This window comes from Augochlora pura, chromosome 2 (assembly GCF_028453695.1).
Source record: "Augochlora pura isolate Apur16 chromosome 2, APUR_v2.2.1, whole genome shotgun sequence".
NCBI lineage: Eukaryota > Metazoa > Arthropoda > Insecta > Hymenoptera > Halictidae > Augochlora > Augochlora pura.
In genome coordinates, this window is record NC_135773.1 from 18,335,710 (window position 1) to 18,353,335 (window position 17,626).

At 39.8% G+C, this 17,626-nt stretch overlaps 1 protein-coding gene across 3 annotated transcripts in view; it reads right to left on the reverse strand.

The window, feature by feature from the left end:
- LOC144474967 (A disintegrin and metalloproteinase with thrombospondin motifs 7) overlaps positions 1–17,626 on the reverse strand; it is a 104,429-nt gene that overhangs the window by 38,734 nt on the left and 48,069 nt on the right. For all 3 annotated transcript variants that reach the window (XR_013494801.1, XM_078190409.1, XM_078190421.1), the window contains exon 3: positions 12,209–12,543. Coding sequence is in view for 2 of the 3 variants with exons in the window: in XM_078190409.1 (XP_078046535.1) it covers positions 12,209–12,543 (335 nt within the window). In the remaining variant the exon portion in view is untranslated. The remainder of the gene's footprint in view (positions 1–12,208; positions 12,544–17,626) is intronic.

Consider the following 17,626-nt stretch of genomic DNA (forward strand, 5'->3'; position numbering starts at 1 on the left):
GGAAAGATACCTTCTAAGGTTTCATTATCATGCTATTTTTATAAAACAGGTCAATAGACATCTTGTAAAATGTTTTATTATTTCCTGAGTTCAATCAGGCTTTTCCTTAATTAATCGCATAACTTCTTCTATAAAGATTGTACAAATAATTTAGTCAGAGTTGGGTCTAAAAATAGTGTTAAAGAACAATTTCGTTATTGCCGAACGTTGTTAACGCTTCAACCCTTTGCCGTACTTTAACGAGTTACACTTGTAGTGGGAACTTCTAGTAAGAAGCTGTTGGGTTGCTGTAAAACGGAATGGAATTCTAGTCTCTTCCAAATTTACCGATATTTAAACATTCAAGTAGATGTAAAGACACAGTAAATATGTAGTTTGAAAATGGCACAGCAGGAAATTAATTTTCTTTATAATTGGTTAAGAGAGTAGAGGAGAATTATTATGAATAGAACACGTATTGAATGAGATATTACCCATTATCTCAAACATGATCAACCTTTTTATAATGAAATTATAATTATTTTGTAACTACGTCAAACATATCTAATCATTAATTTTTTGTCACAACGTTATACGTAGTACTGTCATTTTTAACAGAGTTTTTGTACACTGCATTCGATTAGATATTTCTTCAAGAATGTTCAGATATAGCACGGAATAGTCTCTTTTTTTATCATAGTAGCTGAACAAGTTAAAGTTTCGATGCTATTTCCAAATTTATGTACAAGATACAGAGTATGTATATGGATGAGCCGAATTATGAAATAAATGATAACAGAAAGTTAAATCATACTAGAAATGTTTTCCAAGATAATTTAGTTAAGAAATGGGAAAAATGAACTTTGTTGAAGAATTAATAGAAAAACAAGAATGGAAGCAAAGATTTCTCAAATTTCGTAGAATTTGGATCAGATAAATTTGTAAGAAGACAAAATTTACAAAGCTAATTTTACAAGATAAATTTTAAGATATTGTTGTTCAAGAATTTTTGTTAATTTTGTTCAGTTTCTTTTTATCGCAAGGATTATTTCTTGTCGTAATAGAGTTAGTTCATTTATCAAATCATGCTATTAAAATCTGATATTGACTAAAGATGTAAAGAAAGATTAATGTAATTTAAGATCATTATATGATATCACATGTACTTAGGAAACACTAGAGAATAGTACTTATAAGATTAATACCAAGATTACTTTATTTTCTTACACAGTCCCGTGCATGAATCCATAAATCGATCAAGAAGCACTTGCTAAATAAATAAAAAATAAAACAAATAAACGTAGGTGGAACTCATTGGCACCATACACTGTTATAGTAAAAAAGTTGATCTTTCGAACATTTCAGACTAGAATTTAGATACACTTACTAAATAAATTAAAAATAAAACAAGTAAACGTAGGTAGAACTCATTGGCACTATACACTGTTATAGTAACAGAACTGGTCTTTCGAACGTTTCAGATTAGAATTAGATACATTAATTATGTCTTTTATCTTGTCCTAAAAAAGAGTGTGCAATTCATAGTAGTTCCCCCCTAACAATCCAGCAAAGGAAACGAGAATAACGGACGCCCGATTGGAGTACTTGTTCATAACAAAATGTTAACTCGGATCAGGTTACATTGGCCAGACCGGACGCCGGCGCGGCGCGGCGACATTATCGTAATTGACTGGTCTCCGAGAGCAGCCTTGAAGTTACCCGATCGACCAATAAACGTAATGTCAGCTTTTGGCGTGTCCCGCGGGCCACGGCGAGGTGACAAAGGACTCGCGCTCCTGCAGCACCGCCATACAACTATCGTCCTGTAGTACAGCATCTTGCCGGGGTGGGAGAAGGGTCGGCTCTGACGTTGTTGCAGAGACATAGAGTGCGCGAGGGAGGCAGGCGGGGGTGTCAAATTCAATTCTAACTAACGTTAAGCGGTCGGAATCGAGGGCATGCCGGTGAATTAACCCGGCGGATAATGCCATTACCATGGGAAGCCGGAAATTACTGAACATTACGTATCGACGCCAATTACACTTGCACGCGAGAGAGCAGATGCCTGCATGCGACCCGAAACGATTACTTCATTTACATGCCGCGTAAATACGACCGCTGATCGGGGGATACTGGAGATCCTGGTGCTGCCACTGTTGCTGTTGCTGTTGCTGCTGCTGCTGCTGCTGCTCGATCACCGAGGGTCATACCGATCCTCGATCTCCCATCGATTCCGCTCGCAAAATTGTTCCTTCTTCGGAGAACGTTCGTCCGGGGAATTCGACCAACGGATCCGACGGCCGCGTTGCTTATTATCAGTCGTTAAACACTGGGGAGAATTAATCGCTCCCGCGGCGTCGCATTATCATAATGCTACCCCCACGCGCCCTACCTTTGCGTACCGGTTGCAGCTGCCGCTGCCGAAATTTCTCACGTGTCCACGGCTTAGGGTCGTTGGGAACGTGCTGGATACCTCGAGACCCACAGGACACTGTATCACGGAGTTAAGACAACGTAGAACTGGGACAAGTACTTTTCTTGCTTTCCTGATCGGATGATACTTAATCATTCCGAGATTTTGTTTACGAACTTCTTGCACACGTTGCCCAATCGTGTTATTCAATATAATTTCAAATTGAAATTTCATGTCGGTTGCTGCGCCCGTTATTTATTCTCGGGCGCAATTGCTTTTATATTTATCGAATAAGCTATAAATATAAATTTTTTTAATAAAAACTAAATAAAGTGAAGAAATTAAAATTTTTTACTAAAAAATGATGAAAGTAGAAAAATTAAAATTTTTGTTTTCAAAGACAAATAATATAGAAGAATCCTACATTTCCTTAATTCAGGGATAAATAAAATAGAAGAATCCTAATTTGTTGTATTAAAAAGCAAATAAAATTGAATATGTCTTGTACGATGAACGTAAAGAGGATTACGCTCGACGAATGTCAAAAGTAAATAAAATGAAGGAATAAAAAAATGTAATGCATCCTATTCGATTATTTACTACAATTATTTACTCCAAATGAAAGGTACAACAATTGATCACCCCGCAGTGACCAGTATCACCACCCTGCAAGCAGATTGTTCCATTTTCATTTGATGAAATTTGTTGTCATCGTCGTGACGATCTACTGTTAAAAAAATGACTGATCCAGGAAAAATTTCTGAGAATTAAATGTCCAATTGTAACCCCTCGCAGCTCGTTTCGCTTTTTAATCATGAACGCGGAATCAAAAGCGTACGGTTTTATTTGACTAAAGGCAGACGGAGAGAGCGCGACTCCGCAAGCGCCGCGCCGGACGAATTTGCGAGGCCGCATTGTAAAATATTTAACGGGAATTGCGATAGATCGAATGAAAATGCAAATTTCCCACAGATACGTGTCTCGTCGTATTTCATCGGGCACGCATCGAATTTCAGTCTCGGCCGCGCGAAATTATCGATGCCGCTGCAATTGATATCGGCCTTTAATAAATTCCATTTCCGAACTGGATACGGTTGAATTTTTCAATTTCCCTCCTCGTGCATGGCATTACGCGGCTACGGCCGCTCCTCTCATTTTCTCCCTCTCTTTTTTCTTCCTTATTTTTTTTAATTGAAGCGCGAGTCGCCGCACAGCGATTCGTTAGACTCATTTACGCGAAATTAAAATACGTAACGAGAAGGAGAAACGTGTTTCCTTAACGAACGATACTTTGAGATGTAGGCCTGCTCTCGTTACAGAGGCTCGAGTCTCAAATAATGCAAAGAACACTCGCGGGGACTGCTACGTAAGGAATGCTCTCCGATTTCAATGAGATTTACATATCGCGTGAAGCTCGAAAGCGTATCATTTTCTTAGCTGACATTATTTCCATTTCGACGCTGAAAACAAACATAAATAAGCTTCTTCATTCGCGAATGCAAATGTTCTTTTCGAATTGACGCAGAATTCCTCTATCATCGAAATCATTACCATTTAGTTTTAATTAACGTGCTTTATAGAACAGGTTTAACATATATTAATTCGCATAAAATTTGAAATGCTGTACATATTGAACAAGAGAAGTAATAGAATTAAACAATTATGTATAAAATAGAAAAAATTCAATTCACGATTAATGCTCGAGAAAGTTGTTATGAAAAGTCCTAATTGCGACGTATCGCAGAATTCTAATATTATCGGGGCTCGCCTCGTTACCATAACTTTTCTATAACATCCAGATATTGTTTCCAGCCGCGTAGCTTTCAATGGACAGGCAGCAGCAGCAGCTCGGTTTTTGTATACAAGATGGCCACCGCGATCGAACAAAGCGGCGATCGTTTAGCGTTATCACCGTGACGTGACTCACTTGCAAAACGGCCGGGGATGAAGTAACTTTCGCTCGGCGTAAGTCGTAACTCGCTAACAAACACGGCCAGCAAGAACCTCACCACGGATTCGCTATTCATAGTCGGTTCGGTCTCGCTACCGCGTGATCAAAGATCCCGCATAGTTGTGCACGATGCATCATGCGTGCAGGGATCGTAGTTCGAGGAAGGTGTTGTTCGCGGTTCGACCGATCGAACGAGCAACTCCTTCTCACGCAACGTGTAATTGCTCAATTTTCCTCTGGGAAGCCGGAATTGCTTGCGGCGGTTCTCGCATAATCGACGGATTACCGAGAAACTTTGCGGGAACGTGCCGCGTTTAAAGAAAAAACTTCCTGACTGTCGATAGGAAGAAATCCATTCGGTTCTCGAAAAACAATTGTCCGAATACTGCTCCCGTGAATCTCTTAGGAAAGGCACCGATAACTTTCGAAGACGAAGTTCTTTCCACTGTCCGATGAGCCGGTTAAACTTCGTTTATCCGACCGATAGGTACTTCTTTATCGGCGGGATAGTTTCGTCCAGAGTTCGGCAAAATTTCATCCGATTGCTCGCGGCGATTAAAATGTAATAATTGATTCGATTACGAGCTCTGCTCCCGGTGCTCCTTAATTGTTACTGACCCCCAATCGCGATCGGAGTAAAATCGCATTAAGATGTAATTCGTAGCCGTAGAAAGATACTTGTACTCGAATTAATAATTGGGCTTAAATCTCGTTCGTCCCCGGCGGAACAAGATAAAGAGAGGACATTTTCTTGATCGGAATTTCAATCTTTCATGACCCATAGCTTTTGTTCTTTCAACTACTTATTGGGATGAGTTACTTGAGTTACTTATTTATTTGTTCAGTACTTAATGGATATAATCTCTTTATATTACATTACATTATATTATATTTTATATTATATTATATATTAAAAGGGGAAAAGACCCTTTAGATTACAGAATGCAACAAATACAGTGACTTAATTCAAAAATACATCGTGTAAATTGCGTCGGAAGATTTAGCAGTCACGGAACAAATTTATGTTGTTGCTACAAGAGTTTATATATCTGACAATGCTATTAAATCAATTATGATGATCATACAGAATGTCTGTCCATAAATCTCCATGCAAGATTCTCTTAAATGGCAGAAGATACAACAAAGGTTAATAAGAGAGATTTACACATCTTTAACCTCTTGCTTCTTTCAAAGCTACGTCGATTAGCACTTCTTCGACTCTAACAATTTCCTTGACAGAAATAATTTCGAAATGAAATAGAAAAGATAATTTTTCTTATTTGAATATCACAATTTATTTTCATTTCTATATTTTGACAAAACACGATTCTGCTATTGTTTCGACATGGAAGTAATGAATAATTTTCATATTTACTAGGTTACGTATGAAATATCCATTGCTGGTCCGACTCGTTGTTACGGTGCAAGGGGTTCAGTCAGCAACAAGGTGCACGTAAATGATTTTCTTTTCATTCGTTCACAACATTAACTCATCACGTGTGTAAGGAACTTTGTAAAATAAAAGTTAATATTATTCCGTTAACTAAGTTCCTTATAGATATAGTGTAAGATATACACAAAACGTCTGTTCCCACGTGGCGTCACCGAAGAAGTGTGGCCTCCACGTTCCGTTGTCCCTCGCCCGATCGATGGTCCCAATCATTCATTTGTTTCACGCACACAACCATGCATTCATGTTATCTTATTACTATGCATTCATACAACCACACACTCCTTCTTACATACCACACACTCTCAGCCATACTATACACTTACACGTGTATTAGCCGTGTATCACCGTCTGTCCTGCGATACAGCGTGTATTTGCTTATTTTGCTTGTATTTCATGGAATAGATAGTACAAAATAAGTTTATGTTACTTTACTTCAACATTATAAACAGATATTTCATAGTAAAAACATAACGATTCAATATTATAAATTTAATATAATTATTTAATTCTTTAAAATTTCGGGCGCCGTGTCACAGAGAAAACCTTGAATATGGGCGCCGGCGTCAACGTATTAAGCCAAAAATGATAAAATTGTCCAGGCAATGCCGACATCCCCGAAAGCACAAGATCCTCGGTCCACTTTCGATCGGGTCAGATTACTCTCGGCCCCGGTCCGGCAGAAACCCCGAAACAGTTTCTGGAGAAACCGCTGGCCGAGTTGCACTATCGCTGAATCGGCGCGAAATTTCTCAGCTCTTCCGTTCCCGGTGAATTTCGCGATCGGATGATTCTATCTAAAAGCCACGTGAATCACGATACCGCCTCTCGCGAGGATACGCTCGTTGAATAGCAATGTATAAATTGGCGAAGGGTGCAGAATGCAGTGTATAGAACGCGGGAAGCGGGCGCGGTACGCGAAAAATGATCATAGATCCTCGCGGCACGGGGACAGAGCGCGCACTCTGGCGCTAATTTCTCCTCGGAGTTCCTTCTGGCCCCGTGCACCACCGACATAGTAGCCTAACAGTCCCGACGTGACGCTATCGCGTATTTCTTGTAGCCGCGATATTCCGTTTTATTGCGCCGTAAACCTGACGGAACAGAGACGCCGCGCGGAGCGGTGCTGAGCAGAGCGGAATCGCGGCGGACGGTGGCAGAAGTATGCGAGAACGCTCGAAGCCGCCGTAAAAGTTAACGCCGCGAGTCCCCGGTTCCCCGACAGTATTTGCGGCTCGGGTCGACTCTAAACTTCGCCTAATCATAAAGCGCAGTCTTTCGAATCGGAACACGGACCGTTCAACCCTCTCGGCAGGTTACACTTCAACCGATTCGAGAATTTAGTGGTCGTTCGCTGCAACTTTTTATCTACAAACGTTTCAAAATTGACTCTTTCCGATCACGCGTCATCTCGCGGTTTAACTATGCCTGTTGAATTAACCCTTCGCACTCGGATATCGTCGAAACGAATACGCCTTATACAGGGTGGTTTACACAACTTGTGTACGTCCTATAACTTCCAAAATACGCATTGAACCAAAAAGTTGTCTATACACATCTTGCACGATTGAAAAAGGTACATTGAGTAGTGTATTTATTTTTTTATAGGTGGAAGCGTTTTGAAGATTTGAAGATTGATTTTAAAATAGAATACTGTAGCTTTTGTATCAAAATATGAAAGAATATCAAATTCAGAGTAAAAGAAGTAATGACCTTTATTAGCTTTAGACCAAATAATTAACCTTGCATCATTGAATCTTCAACTTGACATTACAGGAAGGATATGTTAAAAAAATAAAGCGAAATTACTCGTTAGGTATTAGGTTTAGGCATAATAAAGGTCAATATTTTTTTATTTAGAATTCGATCTTCTTTCATCTTTAGAACGGCTCCACCAATAAAAAAAATAAATGCACTACGTATTACGTCCCTTTAACCTTTTAGCGGCGTACGACGTGTATACAGGTCATAAGAAAATGGCAATTTTATATCTTATAATAAATATACTTCTCCTACGATTGATGTCAAAATGCTTATAGTAACATATTCGTAAATTTCGCACGCTTTTGGATAATTCTAGAACAATTACCAAGAAAACAACACTCAGTATAATACATAAAAGGCATAACAAAATTTATCTTCTAAATATTATATCGACGCAGCTAAGTGGTTAAGTGACATAACTTTTCTATTGGACCACCCAGTCCGAGTAATCGTCATGTTGGCCGTGTCGAGTCAATCAACTAGCCGATTATTGTGAATAGATGTTAAGATATTAAGGGGTAGTTTTGTAGTAATATCGAAAAATCAACCTACTTTCTCTAGTTAATGATGGTTAGAAACTCCAAGGAAAATCTGACATGTTAGGCACCCAAACACTTTGCAATATGTCTAAAATTTTTCAATTGAAAATTCTGAATAGTTAACTCTAATAACTGACGAGTAATTCCGTTCTATTTCTTCAAAATTTAGTTTACATTGTACAATCTATGTTGTAACAATTGTCATTGTTTATTGGACAAGCGAATATCGCGAAAATTCCCGAATATCACACTAGCTCTTAAAAAAGTCCAGTTTTGGTCTAAAAGTTTTGCGACCTAAAACGGACATTTTTAATACGTCTTGTTTCATGCGTTAAAACGACGTCCAGCTCGGCACGAGTTTAACCCGTTGCACTATGAATTCTTTCACGCTGTGTTGATTAGTACTTACTTGTCCTTAATACTGTTGCGGACTTCGGGAACCTCGTCCGGTTCCCGTCGCCCCGTTCCACGAGTTCGCGGCATAATTAATAATTTATTTTCACAATTCTTTACAATATTATGTCGTTATCAAATTCAATGCGTTTGCTGTCACGAAAACCACTGCCGAAAGTCTTTTATTTCGGCAAGGGAATTCCAAGGCGGCACCGGTCATCCATCCGGTGATGGTAACAATACGGTCCTTAATAGGACCAGATAATTTTTTCTTCTTGTATTGCCTTTATTTACTTCCGATTTTAGACTTTGATTATAAAAAAATTCAATTTCATTTCAATTTATAGGAGATGAATAATATTCAAATTTAGTAATATCTTGCGTGGAATCTTTATCACGAGTCTGACTCGTTACTATAGTGGAAGGGGTTAACCCCTTGCTGTAATATTTTCTTCATATTTACAAGGATAAGCACTTCTTCTACTGTAATAATTTTTTAGAAGGAGAATGAAAAATATTTATTGAGTTTGTCTACATTTACTTGAATGGTTAAATATCAATGACAAGAGGACAGACTTTTATTCCGGCTTAAAAGAACGGAATAACATTTACACTTAACATTTCAGACGATGACACATCTTTGAGACATTCTCACCCAGACGACTTCGTTCTACCTGGGTTTCTACCTAAAAATCAGTTCTCCTTATTTTCTACAAATTCTTATAAAATTTCCCAATGATTCACGATGTCCATAGCCATCCGACTTCGTACAGCAAAATGCCAATTTTTGTATTATGTATCAGAAAGATCTTCCGAGTTCCAAGAGTCATAGTTGCGCCAAAACAGTTTGTCGCATGCTGAAAGATTATGCCACCCCGCGGCACGCAATAAAAATTCTAATCGTTCTAATGAAACGGCCCGGAACGTTTTATCCGTCGCGGTCTGTATTTCTCCGGTCTAGAAATTGCAGGGGATCGAGAAGAAGAGTAGGATCGACCGCGAATAATTCCAGCCGGTGCGCCGCGCCGCGGAAATACGCCGCAGCCGGTAATATCTATTAACACCGTAGCAATCTTCTCGGCGTCGTGTTTCTTTCTCGGGCTGCGTTCGCCTATAAAACAGCCCCAATTGGTGGCGGTTGCACGGTTGCCGGTTAAAGCGGCGCGCGGATTCGGCGAAATTACATTTCTAAGTGGGACGCGGCACCGCCTCGCCCCCTCCCCGCCCGGAATAGTTTCCCCATAGCAAAACCGAAACGCGAAATTTACGAATATTAACGTTTATGCAGCGACGCATCGCGCAGCCTCCTGCGGTATCGCGGCCGAAACTTTGCCGAAAGCTTGCGCCCCGCGAGCGGAGCAAGCGTGAATTCGCGGTAACGTCGGCGAAAGAAGGAGCAGAGGGGAGAGAGAGTCGGAGTCGGAGAAGGAGAGAGAGAGAGAGAAATAGTATGAGAGAGTGGGGAGAGGGAAAAAGAAGCCGAAGAACAATGGAAGAAGCAGAAGGAGGTGGGAGAGAGAAGAAAAAGGAGCGAGCGGATATGGAAGAGGGAGGAGCCTCGGTGCATGCATCGGCGCAATTTGCTCCCAGCTTCCAGATAATGATTTAATTTGCCACGGCCTGGCAGATTTATGACGGCGCGCCTAGACCGCGTCCACCTGCGAACGCACACGCCTTGGAAGCCTGCGATCAGCCTGCGATCGGTCTGCTCCCAGGCAAATTCAACGTCTTTTTGCCGGTCTGCGACGCTCGCCGCGAAACTTCCCCGTTATACCGAGACTCGTGCACTTCCAGTCATGCATAATACTTGCGATCGCGGAACACCTGCGAGAGACTGCTCTATCACTGCCACTCTAATTCATCCTCACGTTGACATCGCTCACGCTCTTCCATCGCTCCATAAGACTCCGCATGATCAACGTACAAGATAGAAACAGATACCCATTTCTTCTCGGACTAATATTAACGAGTCGAACATAATGCAACGATATCTTTAAATTCTTCAAATATCTCTGTCTCTAATTTAGTTTGCAAATATTTTAATAAACAAAAATTTTAGTTTTATATATGAAATTGATAGAATAATGAAGTCGGTTATCGTGGGGTGATTAATTTTAATGCCCTTAGTTTGTTCTTGAGCATAATTAATTCTATATTTATCGAATAAGATTTTGTACTATAGAGAAGATATAATATAACAGATTTTGATCGTTTGTACTAAATAATACATAAAATAAAAGAAACTTTGTATTAAAAGATAAATAAAATAAAATAATTCTTTAATTATAAGATAAACGAATAAACGAAGTTCTTTTTATTCAGAAATAGCGTTAGAGATCTTTTTTATTGAAAAATAAACAAGTTAAAAGAATCTTATTATTCTAGAATCAACAAGATGAAAGAATCTTTCATTTAAAAAATAAACAGAATTTTTTAATTACAAAATAACCAAAATAAGAGATTCAAAAAAAAAATTCAATACTTCATTCGATGAATATATAAAGTTGATTATGTCCGGAATCAAACCGGAGGCACGGCTGTTGGTTAATTTACATGAAACCGGTACCATTACCGTAACAATGTTAAAGAATTTTCCTCGGGTTCCACTTTTTAGAAAATAACCCGCGGAAAATCGGCATTTGCATAAAGCTCCGCGGATCGGTGATAAAATGTAAGGATTAGTGGAATGATCACGTTGTAGCAAGTCCACGCACGCGAATTGCAAACGAAACAAACAGAGTTAGCAAGGTATTCTCCTTAGCGCGGATCACGCTATAAATTCCGTGGGAATAAATTCGCTTCGAGAAGGTACAATTAGTAATCATTTATAATTGCGTGTTATCTGCGGCAACCTTATAAACACGATGTATCGTGCGCTATTCGTTTTAACGATCGCGTGTGTTTTCTTTGAGCTTCGCCTCCCCGCCACGTACTAACTTTAGCATACGTTATCTGGCACGTAACGTCGCGAACGAGCGCAGATAAAGCGCGAGAAAGACGCGACGGAAGATCGAAAGTTTGCCGGAGGAAGACCGGCAGCCACAACTTCGGATTATTTTAATAATATCGCGATCGAAATGAGACAGCGATTCCCTGCCGGGAAGATTTAATTGGTTTCGTCGCGGAAGGCGGAATAATTTTAGAAAGTTGAAACCGTCCGTTTTCTATCGAGTTATTCGATAGAACGGACACCTTGGGATGGAAACGGTTAATTAATATCGACAAGAAAATAGGAATAATTTTTCCATCTCACTCAACGGTCATTTCTGCGCAAGGCAATTGTTTGAAATTGAACTACGCTGTATCGTGTAACGTCTGCTGCACGAGCTATTAAAATTAATGTGCAAACAATGCATAATATTTACAAAAATAATGAGCAACAAACGCATGGGAACGTAACGGATTGTAGACAAGAATTTTAAATAGTTGTCAATCGCTGAAAACTGCAGTCCGGCACGAACATTCCGGGCGAAAAGGAAATTTAAGTAGAGCATCCACGCGATTCGTCAGACGCTCCGCCGTGTTGGCGTCCTATTCTATTTCCAGACCTCCACTGACAGACTTTCGACTTTTCCAATATAGCATATGCGTAAAGTAATCGTTCTTTGTGTCATTTCGAACAAAAACGTTTCTGAAGGTACAGCGTCGTTGCACCCGTTCGCGTATAACGGCGCGAAGTACGGAGAAAGAGCGGTAAGAAAAAAAAATAGAGAACTCACCAGACCGTCGCAGGCGGACATCGCGACTATGGAGTTCGGATGGCCATGAATGAAGCCGCGATAATGGCACTTGCTCGAGCGATTTTTCGGTCGTGCACGCACGTGCAGGTCGCGTTTTCGTCTTTCGACGAGCATCCCAGGCCCGATGAAGTTGTCCTCGGCGATCAGCTCGATATGGTACTCGTTACCGGCGACTGACAGCCGATAGTGAACCACTGGCCCATCCTCGTGATGGTGGTGGGTCACGTTGTTCGAGACAAACTCCCCCCGGTGGGTCACTTTCCGCGGTATCACGACTTGGTGTTCGTGAACGTGTTCTTCTGTTGTGTATAAACCTGCAGCAGAATGATCACAGCGAGTTTTGAGTTCGGTCTGGGGTTACGATCGCATATGCGGAGCTCTTGGGTAACTTTAGGCCAGTTTAGTGCACGTAACTCTCATGATTGTTAGGTTATGTTAACGTGCGTAAATGCATAACGCACATTGAGTGCACAATCAAATAGAGATTACACGGAGGCGATATAATATTCAGTACACAATTTTGCATTGTACGAGAAATGAAACATAACTGATGTGGGTAACTAAAGGTAGTTTAAACATTGGATATACAGGGTGATCCATGCTTTTTTGTAACTCTTAAAATATGTACTGGGCAACTTTTTCAATACGAAAGTTAAGTGGTCTAAAGGGGTGTAGTATGTAATTCATGTTATATTTGTATCGTATACTTGATAAATATTTGTATATTGCTTATTTACTAATTTTTCGCTTTTCAAGATATTTAAAAATAATTGGAACATCATGTGTCTTTTACCTTTCAAACAAAACTAAAATATTTTATACGATGAGTGAAGTTCCAAATACAATCACTTTTTACTTATTTAACACCAGGTTTACGGAAACCGTCAAAATCTACGATTAATTTATACTAAATTTACAACTTTTCAAACTGTAAAAATATATTAATGATTTATTTATTCAATATACGTGTTACTTGCGACAAATATTACAATAACGCTCGTTCAAAATTAGAATAAGTATCTCATTGTTACTTTTACAAACTGACATAAACCAGCTGCTTCTAGTGCTTCGTAAATCTATTGTTAAGAATGATTTGATTAATTTAAAGTTGTCATTTTTGGTTGATCAGAAATGTGATGAAACAAATTCAATTCGATCCGATTCGATTCTCCAATATAACGTCGATCAATTTTGTCATTTGTCTCGGTATTTGTCATGTCATTATGCTCATTCAATGCGTAGATAAACAATATTCGGCGGAAGGTGCGGTAAGAATTTTTTACCTACTGCGATAATCTTAAAAAATGAACGTTAATTTCCGGCGTGTCCTAAGACCGTCGCGCTCGCATTATGCATCATTTGATGCAGCGCGGGGATAGGAAGCGATCGCATAACTCACGTTAGGAGCCACCGATATATTTCACCGGGCCGCTTTATGGCCGTGTCAAGATAGCTGTCCTAATGAAGCGGTAGAGAAACGTTTGCGTAATTATTTATTTGAAATATTGTTTCGGCCAGTGTCGGGTGTCCGCAATCAATCACACCCTCCTCTGACACGAATGCGCTCAAATGCGCTACGAAATGCACTTCCGTCGGTCGTGGGGCAGCGTTTACGAGTCTCTGCCCACTTACGCGCGCGCGCCATCGGCCAACAATAAACGTTATCTTGCGCGGCTCGAGTGGAAACCGCCGCCGGTAAACAGTCAATAAATATATAACGCTGTTTTATCTGGGCGCTGTCCCTTCGCCGGAACGCTCGGCTGAGATTTATCGCGTCTGGCCAACGAATTTCAAGGGAAACGAGCGTTCGGCGCAAGACAGAGAGCTCTCGCAACCGCTGCGAGACAAAACTCTCGAAAAATCAGCTTCCACGGTACCGTGATTTCTTCGCGTTCATTCGAAACGAAAACCTCTAAATAATGTACGATAATTACAATTACCCATTGTCTCAAACCGACATTGTGATCGAATAGACTTCTTTTCTAATTCTTATGTGTTCTTCAAGCACTCTGTCGTAAATGCGTTTCCCTTCATCTTTGTTTGCATAATCAAATTATACTCTTGAGATTTTTATATTTAAGCATTTTAAAGTAATAATATGAGGTAAGTTATTGTTATCACTAGTGTTATTATTATTGGAATATATCGACGTTAGCAACGCTGCACTTGCAACGAAATTATGAAGATTTTCTTATCAACCTCGTCACCCCTGTTTCCTTTTCCCTATTCTATTGGGTTGGCAAGAAAGTAATTTCGTTTTGCACCAGCAGATAGCGTTATGTTTGTTTCGTTATTCCTTGTCAATATTAGAATTTCTTCCTCTTGAGATTTGGTAGTCAATGCCTCTAGGTACCTTTCGAAACAAATTCCGTGTAATTTTGTTTACAACTGTCAGTTTACGGTCGGTTTTAATATGGAGTGCAAAAGCAGCATTTTCGATACATTTTACTTTTTTATTTTTATAAAGGCAAGAAAGCGGTCGAGGATCAGAAAGATGTATGTGAAGTTTATGGTGTCGATTGTTTAACAAAACGCATGTGTCGGAATTGGTACAAAAAATTTCGTTCTAGAAATTCCTCATTGAAAGATGACCAACGTTCTGGTCGACCTTCCGAAGTTGATGATGACAAAATGAAAGCAATAATTGAATCGAATCGTCATATAACTGTGCGAGAGATTGCAAAAACAGTTGAATGTATCACACACAACAATTGAAAATCATATAAGACGTCTTGGACTTGTTAAGAAGCTCGATATTTGGGTTCCATACGAATTGAAAGAAATTCACCTAACGCAACGACTCAATATTTGTGATGCGCATTTCAAACGTAATGCAATCGACCCCTTTTTGAAAAGAATTATCACTGGCGATGAAAAATGGATCGTCTACAATAATGTTAATCGAAAAAGATCATGGTCTAAGCATGATGAACCAGCACAAACCATATCAAAAGCTGAGTTGCACCAAAAAGAGATTATGCTGTCGATTTGGTGGGATTACAAAGCTGTTGTGTATTTTGAGTTGCTTCCAAACAACCGAACGATCAACTCAGACGTTTATTGCCAAGAACTTGTGAAATCGGAGGAAGCAATCAAAGAGAAAAGGCCAGAATTGGCATATCGCAAAGGAATCGTGTTCCACCGCGACAATGCGAGGTCTCACACATCTTTACCAACACGTACGAAATTATTGGGGCTTGTTTGGGAAGTGATATCGCATCCCCCATACAGCCGCGATCTTGCACCATCGGATTATCATTTATTCCGAAGTTTACAAAACTTCTTCAATGGTAAAAATTTCAGCAATAACGATCACCGCAAATCGCACTTGGTTGAGTTTTTTACTGTTAAGGACCAGAAATTCTATGAATGCAGGATTATAAAGTTAACAGAAAGATGGCGAAAGGTCGTCGAACAAAATGGAAGATATTTGATTGATTAAAGTTCATTTTTTGTATAGAAAAAATTTAGTTTTATGTCACACTAAAAAAACGAAATTACTTTCTTGCCAACCCAATACTATTCTTCTATATATTTTTACGTCTGTCTTTCCTTCCCGTTTTGCTATTATTCCCTTTATTTTGTATTTTATTCGAGTGTATTTCCACCAACGCCTTTCTTACTCGCTTATTATCATCATTCTTGTTTCCTCAATATTCTCTCAATTCATTTATAATCATACTCGCATGTTTGCTTTCACATGGCTCGTACCGAAAAGGTTAATCCCGACTATCTACGCAAACAAATCATGAATTATAAATTCTAACCAAAACTGCGGAGAATCTAAAAAGATTTCATCTTGTCTTTCTTACAAAGTATCGCTTGTCGGTCATTTTTAATGCTTGCTAGTTACGGCGCGAACCCTTCCAGCTTTTCTGCTGTCATGTATTTCAATCAGTCATTTTTGCCGTGAATAGCATAACGTCCGCAGTCGTGTATAGGCGCTCTTGTCGATTTTTAGGGCGCCTCTTACGATCATTAATTCTGGCATTTTACCGGCAAGAATTCCGACGATTCGTTCCGTGGAACGAATTGAAATTTCCCTCGTTACCATGCGGTGCATTCGACGCATCGACGCGGCGCGGCGATTGCAAGGGACTGCAGGCGGCTGCAGGCCAGACGCAGACAGACTGTGCCCGCAAGATTCCGCGTGGCGCGGCGTGTCGTATTGTTGGAATACCGCGGCGGCACTAATGACATTAACATTTTCGCGTGAAATGTCGAATAATGATTACCGTTACTCGGCGGCCACAATCTCTCATTAATTCTCGTGTTCCGCACAGCACAGACACCGACACGGACACCGACAGCCGAGACACTGTAATTCGTTTTTTTATTCCGCCTCATAGACCTCGTTACGACGGGGACTATCTCGCCGTTGTGAATAGAATGCGCGCGAGCTATAGAAAATACGTGTATACACCGTATCCGTGTGCAATGTGTTCACCATTCTGCGTTGAATTTTCTTTTTTCCCAACGAGCTGCGCCGTTCCTTTCCGACTTTTTCTTCGCCGTTGCCCGTGGGGTACATTGAGAGCTACACCTCTTCCTTCTCGCCGCCGTTCCCACGCGTCTTTTATTTAATACACCATCTCATTACGATGTTGTTAACATCGTCGTGGCACGCAGCTTGAGCCGAAATTCGGTCAAGCGACCTCCGAGAAGATCGAGCCGAAAATTTGTACGCTTCCTTGTCCGATCTATTGGCCAATCCGACAGGAGAACGCGTTTAACGTCTTCGAGATACAATCCCTAAGAGAAACTAATTTTACATTAATATATCGTGAGTTACAAACTTGATTCAATTTCGTATATTGTTGGAGGTTGCAACTTTAACATTGTTTTCATCAGAGTGGTGAAGAGACACCATTTAAAATTGTAAATAACGATTGTAAAATTCGTTAGGCAAAAATAAGGGTTGTTCACCAGATATTTCCGCTTATATTTTCGTTATTACTATTATTATTATATGTAGTAAAGAATGTTTATTTATAAAGTTTAATTGTTTCGGGAAATGCACATTTCAATGTCGCAAGCTTTTGGTGATGGAACGTAAAAGATACGAAGATTGTCAATAATTGTTTTATACTCTATAAAAATGTATTAACCTATTAATATTGAAAAAGCATTAGTTAAAGAGATATTTTAGTGTTGTTACGAAATCACGTTTCTCTTTCCACGTATAATAATAATTACGAAAATCAAGGTGGCGACACCCTGCATAAAAAGGATGGGTAAAAATAGCTTCGGCAACGTTATGGAATGTTTGAGGTTGTTCGATCGACAGCCAAACCCGCTGAAGTTCGGAGCGTTAAAACAGTACGGAACAAACAAACAGATATTTACAAGCCGGTAGTATGAAACTCCGTTGAAATAGAAGCTCGCGGAAAGACACGT